This window comes from Balaenoptera ricei, chromosome 6 (assembly GCF_028023285.1).
Source record: "Balaenoptera ricei isolate mBalRic1 chromosome 6, mBalRic1.hap2, whole genome shotgun sequence".
Taxonomy (NCBI): domain Eukaryota; kingdom Metazoa; phylum Chordata; class Mammalia; order Artiodactyla; family Balaenopteridae; genus Balaenoptera; species Balaenoptera ricei.
This window is the reverse complement of record NC_082644.1, coordinates 75,355,785-75,369,954: the sequence shown is the minus strand read 5'-3', so window position 1 is coordinate 75,369,954 and position 14,170 is coordinate 75,355,785. Positions and strand designations below refer to the sequence as shown.

The window sequence follows — 14,170 nt, the reverse complement described above, 5'->3', positions numbered from 1 at the left end:
AAATAACTCAAATGTCCCTCAGTATTAGAGAGGAAAAATAAATTGTGGTATGTAAATACAATAGAATAAAACAGAATAAAATGTAGAATAAAAAATGTAAAATTAACAAATTAGAGCTCTTGCAACACCACGGATCAATTTCACAAGTTTCATAATAATGAAATAAGAAGAGATACAAATTAACATGCATAGTATAAGTCTGTTCATATAAAGTTCAAAACCAATGCCTGCCAATTATTTTCAAATGGTTCAGCAAGTAAAAAATATACCCATATATCTATTCAAATATAAAGGAAATGTGGCAAAACGTTAACAATTGTGAATCTAAGTGAAGAGCATACAAAGGTTCATTGTATTACACTGCTACTTTTCTTTAGGTCTGAGATTTTTCAAAACAAAAATATAGAAAAAAAGTTCAAAAATCAGACAAAGCTAACTTATATTGTTTAGGAGTATTTTATTCACGTGGGTGATAAATGTATGATTTTTCTTTATAATTGTGTGTTAAACTATACATATAGATTTTATGCATTTTTTTCTGTATGTAAATTTCGTAAGTGAAAAAAGGTAAAAATAATATGATAAGATACATAAAAACACTTTCAAAGAAAAACTGCTATATACTTGTTAAACATTATTATTAAAAAACAATAAACATTTTGCTTTACAACAAGCAAGCGAAAGCAAGAGGGCTTTTGTTATGTGGGACATTAACCTGAGATCAATCTTTCAAAAGGTACCTCCTGAGGACCAATTTTTGAGGCTAGCAACATAATAATGTCATCTGATTTTTCCATGAGATATTTTCTATACAACCATCAATTCTGAATCTTGCTTGATACTAGATAGTATATTCTTCTAAATAATTCCCATGAACTGCAATACGATACTCCAATACTCATTTTGGCAGATATACTAGCATATGCTACTTAAAAATGTATTATAAGAAAACTCTGGATGAAAGCTTTATCACTATTCAAATATCATACACAATTCAATTCACATTGTCCATGTATTTTCTATAGGTTTTTCCAATGTCCTTACTAGGAGTCCACAGTATTTTTTTTTTAAACCCTCAAAATCAAAGTTGTTCAGAATTTCATGCTTTCAAACTGTCTTTTAATATAGTTATATCAATCCATTTGATTGTCTTCTTCTGTGTCTTCTAAATCAATATCAAAATCTAAATCATCATCACTTTCTTCATTTCTTCTGCTTCTTCTGTGGCTGGAACGTAGATTATTTTCAACATTTTCTGTCTTTTCTGGTTCTTTATTAAACCTAAAGATGGAAGAAAATTTTCTCAGGATTTCATTGTTTAACTGTGTAGATTGAAAAGACTTTTACACTACATTTCTTGATTAACAGGAGCCTTATGAAGTAAATAAAGAGGAAAAGATCCTTGAAGATTAACTTAACTCAAGAGCCAACCAATTATAATACAGTTGTCAATAAAGTATGATCAAAGAAATTAACACATGATGTCCATTAAAGAAAAGAAGTTATATAATGAGTAATTCTTTTGTAATGTGTAATAAATGTGAACCTCATAAATATTTTAACTTTCTGAAAATGATGCTTCACTTTTATTATAATGATAGAAACATTTAACAATTAATTAAGATGTTCTTCCTGTTGGGTAGAACAACGTCTACATTAGTGTGATATTCTGCATCTTAAGACTCTCAGAGCTACTGAATGTTTCCTTAAAAGAAAATTCACATATTAATTAGAAGAGTAAATCCCAAACATAAAAAGAAATACTCACGGAATAACAACATCTTCTCTCTTTCCACATTTGGCACAGACTTCAAGATCACAGGCACATGGTCTACACATTATGTGATAAGAATCCTTCACTGTCTTTTGTAAACATTTAACACTAAAAGTAGAAAAGAAAATAAAATCTTAATTTTTACTCATTAAGGTTTATTTAATGAAATAAGGGGGTGTGTGGCTAAGTGTACAGCTGATAAGCCTCAATCTCAGATATTACTCTCATATGTTACTTTAGATTAATTACATAGCATTTCTAGAGAACAGTGTACAGCTCAGAATAATAGTAGACATTTATCTACTTTCTTAAAGCTTTTAAAAAATGTCATCTGCAAATATTAACAGTTTTACTTCTTCCTTTTCAATTTGGATTCCTTTTATTTCTTTTCCTTATCTGATTGCCCTGGCTAGGACCTCCAACACTATGTTGAATAAAAGTGTCAACAGTGGGCATCCTTGTATTGTTCCTGATCTTAGATGGAAAGCTTTCAGTTTTCACCACTGAGCATAATGTTAGCTGTGGATTTATCATATATGGCCTTTATTATGTTGAGAAACTTTTCCTCTATACCCGCTTTGTTGAGAGTTTTTATCATATCATTGTGTCATATGCTTTTTCTGCATCTATTGAGATGGTCATATGATTTTTATCCTTCATTTTATTAATGTGCTGTATCATATTGATTGATTTGAGGAAACTGAACCATCCTTGCATGCCTGGAATAAACACCACTTGATAATGGTGAATGGTCCTTTTGATGTATTGTTGAATTCAGTTTACTAATATTTTGTTGAGGATTTTTGCATCTATGTTCATCAGGGATAATGGCCTGTAATTTTCTTTTCTTGTGGCATCCCTGTCTGGTTTGGTAGCAGAGTAATGCTGGCCTCATAAAATGAGTTTGGGAGCATTCTCTCCTCTTGAAGAGTCTGAGAAGGACTGGTATTAGTTTTTTTTGGCGGGGGGAAGAGTTTGAGAAGGATTGGTATTAGTTCTTCTTTGAATGTTTGGTAGAATTTACCAGTGAAGCTGTCTGGTCCTGGACTTTTGTTTGTTGGGAGATTTTTGATTGCTAATTCAATCTCCTTACTAGTAATTGAACTTTCAGATTTTTACTTCTTCATGATTCAGTCTTTGTAGGGTGTATGTTTCTAGGAATTTACCCATTTCTTATAGGTTGTCAAATGTGTTGGCATACAATTGTCCATAGTAGTCTCTTAAAATCCTTCGTATTTCTGTGGTATCTGTTGCAATGTCTCCTCTTTCATTTCTGATTTGACTTATTTGAGTTCTCTCTTTTTTTCTTGGAGATTCTAGCTAAAGGTCTGACAATTTTGTTTACCTTTACAAATAACCAGTTCTGAGATTCATTGATCTTGCCTGTTGTCTTTTCAGTTCCTGTTTCAATTATTTCTAATCTGATCTTTGTTATTTCCTTCCTTCTACTAACTTTGGACTTCATCTATTTTTCTAGTTCCTTTAGGAACAAAGTTAGGTTGTTTAAGATTTTTTTTGTTTCTTGATGTAAGCATTTATTGCTAGGAACTTCCCTCTCAGAACCGTTTTGTGGGTTAACATAAAATATATCCTGGAGAATGTTCCATGGACACTTGAGAAGAGTGGGTATTTTGTTGCTTTTGGTTGGAATATTCCACATGTATCCATATAATATTGTTTAAAAGGCCATACTACCAAAAGCAATCTACAGATTCAATTCAATCCTTATCAAAATTTCAGTGGCATTTTTCACATAAATAAAACAAACAATCCTAAATTTGTATGGAACCACAAAAGGTCCCAAATAGCAAAGCAATCTTGAGAAAGAAGAACAAAGGTAGCGGCATCACACTTCCTGATTTCAAACTATATTACAAAGCCACAGTAATCAAAACAGTGTGGTACTGGCATAAAAATAGACACATAGATTGATGGAACAGAATAGAGAGCCCAGAAATAAACCCATTCATATATGGTCAATTAATTTATAAAAAGGAGCCAAGAATATACAATAAGGAAAGAACAGTCTCTTCAGTAAATAGTATTGGAAAAACTGGACAGCCACATGCAAAAGAATGGAACTAGACCACTATCTTATACCATACAAAAAAATTAACTCAAAATTGGTTAAAGACTTGAATGTAAGACCTAAAACCATAAAACTCCTAGAAGAAAACTGGCAGTAAGCTCTTGACATCAGTCTTGGCAACTTTTTGGAAATCATTTTGGAAATAAAGTCAAAAAAAATAAAAAATAAACAAGTGGGACTATAACATACTAAAAAGCTTCTTCACAGCAAAGGAAAACACCAACAAAATTAAAAGACAACCTACAGAATAAGAGAAAATATTTGCAAATCATGTATCTGTTAAGGGGTTAATAACTCAAATATACAAAGAACTCATATAACCCAAAGGCAAAAAAAAAAAAAAAAATCTGGGCTTCCCTGGTGGCGCAGCGGTTGAGAATCTGCCTGCCAATGCAGGGGACACGGGTTCGAGCCCTGGTCTGGGAAGATCCCACATGCCGCGGAGCAGCTAGGCCCGTGAGCCACAATTACTGAGCCTGCGCGTCTGGAGCCTGTGCTCCGCAACAAGAGAGGCCGCGATAGTGAGAGGCCCGCGCACCGCGATGAAGAGTGGCCCCCGCTTGCCGCAACTGGAGAAAGCCCTCGCACAGAAACGAAGACCCAACACAGCCATAAATAAATAAGTAAATAAAATTATAAAAAAGAACTTTAAAAAAAAAAAAAAAAAAAAAAAAAAACTGATTAAAAAATGGGCAAAGGATCTGAATAGACATTTTTCCAAAGAAGACATACAGATGGCCAACAGGTACATAAAAAGATGCTCAACATCACTAATAATCAAGGAAATTCAAATCTAAACCACAATGAGATATCACTTCACACCTGTCAGAATGGCTATTATCAAAAAGACAAGAAATAACAAGTGTTGGCGAGAATGTGGGAAAAAAGGAAACTTTATGCACTGTTAGTGGGAATGTAAATCAGTGCAGCCACTATGGGAAACATTATAGAGGTTAATCAAAAAATTAAAAACGGAACTACCATTTGATCCAGCAATTCTACTTCTGGGTATTATTCCAAAGAAAACAAAAACACTAACTTGAAAAGATATATGCATACCCATGTTCACTGCAGCATTATTTGCAATGGAAAAGAAATGGAAACAACCCAAGTGTCCACTCATGGATGAATAAAGAAAATGTAATACATACTTACACACACACACACACACAATGGAATATTATTCAGCCTTAAAAAAAGAAGGAGCTTTCTGGGCGGCGGGCGGGGAGGGAGGGCGGGTGGCCTGCTGGGTCCGCGCGGCCTCGGGGCTGGAGCCCGGGTCCCCGCCCGCCCCAGCGCCCACCGCATCTCCATCGTGGGTCGCGGTGGTTGGATGTGCGCCCGGGTCCGCGGGACAGGCGGGCGCAGAGGTCCCTTGTGTTGGCGGGGTTGGGTGCGGCGAGGTTCCGGCGCCTCCGCGGAGCATCGTGGGTCTGGGGCTGTGGGCGCTGCGGATTGCTATCCTCTCTGCACTTTCCCGGCTCTGAAGCCTCGAGAACATGGCTAGGCAGCAGTAGTTTAATGGGGAGTTTGCCTGCTGGGAACTAGGGGCCTGCTGAGGTCTCAGTTCTTGGCTGGCCCCGGAACACGAGGTTGCCAGGTGTGGGACGGCAGCAGGTAGGAGTGACCCGCTGGTGCAGTGATGAGCAAGAAAGTACAGGAAGGACAGTGGCTATTGGCCTGTGAATCTAGGCAAGAATGACCAGCCGACACAGTCCAGACCAAGGTCCGTGGGCCCAGCTCGGTCCTGTGCATCTGGTCAGTGGAACAGACCTGCAGGTGTGGCTCTTGTCACTCTAGGACTGGCTTCAGGACAGATCCTGCTGATGCGCCCAGGGCACCGCCCTCAGTCCTCCAGGAGAGTGCGCCGGAGGGGAGCCAGGGGGTGTGCCCGACTCAGCATGGTGGCCACGCACGTCCAGTCTGCTGGCAAGGGCAGTGGGGAGCCGGGGCAAGTCATGGCCTTGGGAGTGTCCTCTGATGAAAAAGAACCTGCGGGCTTATGAAATAACTTTGGTGTGGAACGTTGGTGTGTTGAAAAGCAGTTCTGTGTGCTTTTCCCCCCTACTGTGAATCAGCAGTGCTGACGCAGCAGGCGGGATACAGAAGTGTGACCAGAGACCGTCTGGAATCCCCAGACTCCAGGGAACCTAAAGGTGACAGCCAGCCTAGTGAAGAGGACAGGAGTTGGGGGCCGGTGGCGGTGGGGCAGGAAGGCGCCCAACAGCAGCGTGGCCCATCTGCGGTGGCAGCAGCCCAGCAGGCGCCCCTCATCTCAGGGCCCTAATCCTGGCTCCAGCCGGCTGGTCAGGGGAGCTGCAAGGTCTTCTGGGCAAGCAGAGCCCACAGTCCTGAGCTGTTCTTCTCTGTCTTTGGGTCATCTCCCCCCATCCAAGGGGAGAAATCTAGATGAGGTTTAAGAATCAGTGCTTTAAGACTGTGGATCTCGGAGTTGAAACCTCGGAAGACATGTTTTCAGCACAGGGTGTTAAAGTGAACGGAAGTATTCAACCCCTTCTCAAGGAGGGTGTCTCCATGTGGGCAGAACTAGAGAATAAATGGGTCTTGAATTTAAAAAAAAAAAAGGAAATCTTGCCATTTGTGACAACATGGATGGACCCTGAGGGCATTATGCTAAGGGAAATAAGTCAGAGAGAGAAAGGCAAATTCCATATAATCTCACTTATATGCAAAATCTTGAATGAATGAATAAATAAATAAAATACCTAGCTCATGGATACAGAGAACAGACTGGTGGTTGTCAAAGGCAAGGGGTAGGGGCTTCCCTGGTGGCGCAGTGGTTGAGAGTCTGCCTGCTAATGCAGGGGACACGGGTTCGAGCCCTGGTCTGGGAAGATCCCACATGCCGCAGAGCGGCTAGGCCCGTGAGCCACAATTACTGAGCCTGTACGTCTGGAGACTGTGCTCCAAAACAAGAGAGGCCGCGATAGTGAGAGGCCCGCGCACCACGATGAAGAGTGGCCCCCGCTTGCCACAACTGGAGAGAGCCCTCACACAGAAACGAAGACCCAACACAGCCATAAATAAATAAATAAATAATTTAAAAAAAAAAAAAAAAAGGCAAGGGGTAGGGGATGGGCAAAATGGGTGAAGGGGGTCAAAATGTACAAACTTTGAGTTATAAAATAAATAAGTCATCGGGATGTAATGTACATCATGGTAACTCTGGTTAATAATTCTGTATTGCATATTTGAAAGTTGCTAAGAAAGTAAATCTTAAAAGTTCTCATCACAAGAAAAAAAATTTTGTGACTATGTATGGTGACACATGTTAACTAGACTTATTGTGGTGATCATTTTGCAATGTATACAAATATCAAATCATTATGTTGTATACTTGAAACTAACATAATGTTATATGCCAATTATATCTCAATTTTCAAAAAATTAAAAATTTTTGTGCATCAAAAGGCATTATCAAGAAAGTGAAAACAAAACCCTGCTGAATGGGAGAAAATACTTGGAAATCATATCTGATAAGGAACTGGCATCTAGAATATACTAAAAACTCCTATAACTCAATAATAAAAAGACAAATAACTCAATTACAAATAAACAAAGAATCTGAATAGACATTTTCCCAAAAAGATATACAAATGGCCAATAAGCACATGAAAAGATCCTCAACATCTTTAGTCATCAGGGAAATGAAAATCAAAACCACAATAAGGAACCACCATATACCAACTAGAATGACTAGTATCAAAAAGAAGGGCAATAACAAGTGTTGGTAAGGATGTGGAGAAATTGGAATCCTCATATTGCTGGTGGGAAGTAAAAAGGTATGGTCACTTTTGAAAACAATTTGGCAGTTCCTCAAAAGGTTATAAATACAGAAGTATCACCTAACCCAGAAACTCTACTTCTAGATACATACCCAAGAGAATTGAAAACACATATGCACACAAAAACTTGTACATCAATGTTCATAGCAGCATTATTTGTAACAGACAAAAAAGTAGGAATAATCCAAATGTCCATCAATTGATGAATGGGTAAATAAGAATATATATCCATACAATGGAGTATTACTTATTAGTAAAAAAGAATTAAGCACTGATAAATGTTACAATATGCTTGAAAAAAATATGCTAAGTGAAAGAAGGCAGTCATAGAAGACTACATGTTATATGATTCTGTTTATATGAAATGTCCAAAATAGGTAAATCTATAGAAAGAGAAAGCAAGGGATGGGGGAATGTTTGGGGGAGAAATGGAGATTGGCTCCTAATGGGTATGAGGTTTCTTTCTGAGATGATGAAAATGTTCAAAAATTGATGTGTTTGCAAAACTCTGTGATATATAATACTAAAAGCTGCTAAACTGTACACTTCAAATGGATGAACAGTATAGTATGTGAATCTTAATAAAGATATTTTTAAAAAGCCAAATGGAAATATATTAGAAATAAGAAAGACATGGAGTGAAAGATACAAGAAATCCACTTTAAACATAAACAGGCATACCTCATTTTATTGTACTTTACAGATATTGCTTGTTTTTTCTTTTTTAAACAAATTGAAGGCTTGTGGCAACCCTGTGTTAAGCAAGTCTATCGTTGTCATTTTTTCCAACAACATTTGCTCACTTTGTGCCTCTGTGTCACATTTTGGTTATTCTTGCAATATATCAAATTTTTAAATTATTACTATATTTGTTACGGTGATCTGTGATGAGTAATCTTTGATGTTACTATCGCAAAAAGATTACAACTTGCTGAAGGCTCAGATGATGGTTAGCATTTTCTAGCAATATTTTAAAAATAAGGTATGTACATTGATTTTTTAAAACATAATGCTATTGCATACTTAATAGACTCAATATAGTGTAAGCATAAGTACTACATGCACTGGAAAACCAAAAAATTCACGTGACTCACTTTACTGCAGTATTTGCTTTACTGAGGTGCCCTGGGATCAAACCCACAATATCTCTGAGATATGCCTGTAGAGAGTTAAAAGGAGAAGGGCAGGAAAAAAAAAATGCAAACACTAATCAGAAGAAAGCTACATTATTATTGAAATAGACTTCAAAGCAAAGAAAACTGTCAGGTTTAAGAAAGGATATTAAATGACAATGAAGGAATCAATTTTCCAAAAGCATGAAATAATCCTAAATGTTTATGCACCAAAAAACAGTGTGTTGAAATAAATGATGCAAAAGCATTGAACTAAAAAGAGAAATAGACAAATCCACAGTTAAAACTGGGGACTTCAACACTTCTCTCTCTGTAAGTGAAGCAACAAGCAGACAAAAATCAGTAAAGATATAGAACACCCGATCGATAGAAGCCTATCAATCAAACTGACATTTACAGAACACTTCACCCAACAAGAGCAATATATTCTCTTCAAGCACACATGGAACAGAATCTAAGATAAACCATATTCTGAGCTATAAAACCAACCTTAACAAATTAAAAACAAAAACCTAAAATTTATATAAAGTATGTTCTCTTACCACAATGAAATTAACCAGAAATCAGTAACAGAAAAATATCTGGAAAATGCCCAAATATACAAAAATTAAGCAAAACACTTCTAAATAACCTACAGGTTAAAGAGGAAGTCACAAAGGCAATTAGAATACTTCGATTGAATGATAATGAAAACACAGCACCAAAATTTATGGAATGGAGCTAAAGACGTTCTTGGGAAATTTATATAATTAAATGCTTATATTAAGCAAAAAGAACTATCTAAACGTCCATCTTAAGAAAGAAGAAAAAGACGAGTAAATTAAACTCAAAGTAAACAAAAGGGAGGAAGCAATACCAATGTGAACAGAAATAGATGAAATTGAAAAACAGAAAAAGAGAAAACCAATAAAATCCAAAGCAGGCTCTTTGCAAAGATTAATATAATTCATAAACATATAGCCAGACTGATCAAGATAAAAAAAGAGAGACCACAAATAACTAATTTCAGGAAAGAAAGAGGGAACAATATTAGATATGCAACAGATATTAAAGAATAACAAGAAAAATATACTAAAAACTCTATGCCTATAAATCCAACCACTTCATTGAAATGGACAAATTTCTGGAAAGATACAGTATAAAAACTTGCTTAAGATGAAATAGATAATCTAAAAACTCCTCTACCCATTAAAGGAAAATTTAGTTATGGTTAAAAACTCTCCAACAAATAAAACTCCAGGCCCAAATGGCTTTTAGAATTGCTGAATTCTACCAAACATTTAAGAGATAATACTAATTTTACACAAATCTTTCCAGAAAATAAAATAGAAAGAAACAGTTCCCAACTCATTTGACGAGGTCCTAACATCAAGATAAAAAAAAGACAAAATTAGGGCTTCCCTGGTGGCACAGTGGTTGAGAATCTGCCTGCCAATGCAGGGGACACGGGTTCAAGCCCTGGTCTGGGAAGATCCCACATGCTGCGGAGCAACTCAGCCCGTGAGCCACAACTACTGAGCCTGTGCGTCTGGAGCCTGTGCTCCGCAACAAGAGAGGCCGCGATAGTGAGAGGCCCGCGCACTGCGATGAAGAGAGGCCCCCGCTTGCCGCAACTAGAGAAAGCCCTTGCACAGAAACAAAGACCCAACACAGCCAAAAATAAATAAATAAATTTTTTAAAAAAAGGACAAAATTACAAATGAGTACTGAACACATGCAAGAAAATGTAACAAAATGTTAGCAAATCAAATCTAGCAATATGTAAAAAGGTTACACATCATGATCAAGTGGAGTTTATCTAGGGACATGAAAAGCTGATTCAATATTAAAATCAATAAATGTAACTCATCAAATCAATGTTCTAAGGAAGAAAAACCATATGATCATCTAAATAGATGCAGAAATAGTTATTTGACAAAATTTAACATCTATTCATGATATAAACTCTCAGCAAACTATGAATTGAAAGAAACTTCCTCAATCCAGTAAAATGCATCTACAAAGAATCTACAGCTAATATCATACTTAACGATAAAAGACTGTGTATGTTCCCCATAAGATCAGGAACAGGGTAAGAATATCTGCCCTCATCACTCCTTTTCAAAAACATACTGGAGGCCCTAGGCAGTAGAATAAAGCCAAAATAGAAATAAAAGTCATACAGACTGGAAAGCAAGACATAAAACTGTCTTCATTTTTTATCCTTTTTTTCCCCCACACCGCATGGCTTGCGGGATCTTAGTTCCTTGACCAGGGATTGAACTCAGTCCATGGCAATGAAAGCACCAAGTCCTAACCACTGGACCACCAGGGAATTTCCATGTCTTCATTTTTTTAAAAATTCATTGTCTATGTAGAAAATATCACAGAATATACAAAAAAAAGTGTTAGAAATAAAATTGGGGCTCGGCTGCATGTTTGTGCGCTGTGCACCCTCCAGCCACTACATGCTGCTCTTCTCCATGGCAACGCCGTGGACCTGGGCCAGATGTGCAGCTTCTACATTGGCCTTGGCTCGTGCATCAATTGCAACATCTTCTCCTACGACTACTCGGGCTACGGCGTCAGCTCGGGCAAGTCCTCCAAGAAGAACCTCTACACTGACATCGACGCCACATGGCAGGCACTGTGCACCAAAAGTGAGAAGAACTACAGTCCTGCAGCCTGTGGAACAAAAACTACATTCACAGAAAGATAGACAAGATGAAAAGGCAGAGGGCTATGTACCAGATGAAGGAACAAGATAAAACCCCAGAAAAACAACTAAATGAAGTGGAGATAGGCAACCTTCCAGAAAAGGAATTCAGAATAATGATAGTGAAGATGATGCAGGACCTAGGAAAAAGAATGGAGGCAAAGATTGAGAAGATGCAAGAAATATTTAACAAAGACCTAGAACAATTAAAGAACAGAGATGAACAATACAATAATTGAAATAAAAAATACACTAGAAGGAATCAATAGCAGAATAACCAAGGCAGAAGAACGGATAAGTGACCTTGAAGACAGAATGGTGGAATTCACGGCTGTGGAACAGAATAAAGAAAAAAGAATGAAAAAAAATGAAGACAGCCTAAGAGACCTCTGGAACAACATTAAACGCAACAACATTCGCATTATAGGGGTCCCAGAAGGAGAAGAGAGAGAGAGAAAGGACCCGAGAAAATATATGAAGAGATTATAGTCGAAAACTTCCCTAACATGGGAAAGGAAATAGACACCCAAGTCCAGGAAGCACAGAGAGTCCCAGGCAGGATAAACCCAAGGAGAAACATGCCGAGACACATTGTAATCAAATTGGCAAAAATTAAAGACAAAGAAAAATTATTGAAAGCAGCAAGGGAAAAATGACAAATAACATACAAGGGAACTCCCATAAGGTTAACAGCTGATTTCTCAGCAGAAATTCTACAAGCCAGAAGGGAGTGGCATGACATATTTAGAGTGATGAAAGGGAAGAAACTACATAGGAACATACATATCAATAATTACCTTAAACGTGAATGGATTAAATGCTCCAACCAAAAGACACAGGCTCGCTGAATGGATACAAAAACAAGATCCATATATATGCTGTCTACAGGAGACCCACTTCAGACCTAGGGACACATACAGACTGAAAGTGAGGGGATGGAAAAAGATATTCCATGCAAATGGAAATCAAAAGAAAGCTGGAGTAGCAATACTCATATCAGATAAAATAGACTTTAAAATAAAGAATGTTACAAGAGACAAGGAAGGACACTGCGTAATGATCAAGGGATCAATCCAAGAAGAAAATATAACAAGTATAAATATACATGCATATCAACATAGGAGCTCCTCAATACATAAGGCAACTGCTATCCGCGATAAAAGAGGAAATCGACAGTGACACAATAATAGTGGGGGATTTTAACACCTCACTTACACCAATGGACAGTTCATCCAAACAGGAAATTAATAAGGAAACACAAGCTTTTAATGACACAGGAGACCAGAGAGATTTAATTGATATTTATAGGACATTCCATCCAAAAACAGCAGATTACACTTTCTTCTCAAGTGCACACGGAACATTCTCCAGGATAGATCACATCTTGGGTCACAAATCAAGCCTCCATAAATATAAGAAAATTGAAATCATATCAGGCATCTTTTCTGACCACAATGCTATGAGATTAGAAATCAATTACAGGGGGAAAAAAAGTAAAAAGCACAAACACATGGAGGATAAACAATACGTTACTAAATAACCAAGAGAGCACTGAAGAAATCAAAGAAGGTATCAAAACATACTTAGAGACAAATGACAATGAAAACACGACGATCCAAAACCTATGGGATGCAGCAAAAGCAGTTCTAAGAGGGAAGTTTATAGCAATACAATCCTTCCTCAAGAAACAACAAACATCTCAAATAAACAATCTAACCTTATACCTAAAGGAACTAGAGAAAGAAGAACAAACAAAACTCAAAGTTAGTAGAGGAAAGAAATCATAAACATCAGAGCAGAAATACATGAAACAGAAACAAAGAAAACAATAGCAAAGATCAATAAAACTAAAAGCTGGTTCTTTGAGAAGATAAACAAAATTGATAAACCATTAGCCAGACTCATCAAGAAAAAGAGGGAGAGGACTCAAATCAATAAAATTAGAAATGAAAGGAGAAGTTACAACAGACACCGCAGAAATACAAAGCATCTTAAGAGACTACTACAAGCAACTCTATGCCAATAAAATGGACAACCTGGAAGAAATGGACAAATTCTTAGAAAGGTATAACCTTCCAAGACTGAACCAGGAAGAAGTAGGAAATATGAACAGACCAATCACAAGTAATGAAATTGAAACTGTGATTAAAAATCTTCCAAGAAACAAAAGCCCAGGACCAGATGAATTCACAGGTGAATTCTATCAACCATTTAGAGAAGAGTTAACACCCATCCTTCTCAAACTCTTCCAAAATACTGCAGAGAAAGGAACACTCCCAAACTCATTCTATGAGGCCACCATCACCCTGATACCAAAACCACACAAAGATACTACAATAAAAGAAAATTACAGGCCAATATCATCCATGAATATAGATGCAAAAATCCTCAACAAAATACTAGTAAACAGAATTCAACCACACATTAAAAGGATCATACACAATGATCAAGTGGGATTTATCACAGGGATGCAAGGATTCTTCAATATACGCAAGTCAATCAATGTGACACACCATATTAACAAATTGAAGAAGAAAAACCATAGGATCATCTGAGTAGATGCAGAGAAAGCTTTCGACAAAATTCAACACCCATTTATGATAAAAACCCTCCAGAAAGTAGGCATAGAGGGAACTTACCTCAACATAATAAAGGCCATAAATGACAAACCCA

At 37.1% G+C, this 14,170-nt stretch overlaps 1 protein-coding gene across 1 annotated transcript in view; it reads right to left on the bottom strand.

Annotated features, from left to right (window-relative positions):
- Positions 1-544: 544 nt before the first annotated feature.
- C6H9orf85 (chromosome 6 C9orf85 homolog) overlaps positions 545-14,170 on the bottom strand; it is a 61,040-nt gene continuing 47,414 nt past the window's right edge. Inside the window, exons 3-4 of the mRNA XM_059926462.1 lie at positions 1,769-1,882; positions 545-1,281 (exon numbers count right to left, since the gene is read on the bottom strand). Coding sequence (XP_059782445.1) covers positions 1,134-1,281; positions 1,769-1,882 — 262 coding nt within the window. The 3' untranslated portion in view covers positions 545-1,133. The remainder of the gene's footprint in view (positions 1,282-1,768; positions 1,883-14,170) is intronic.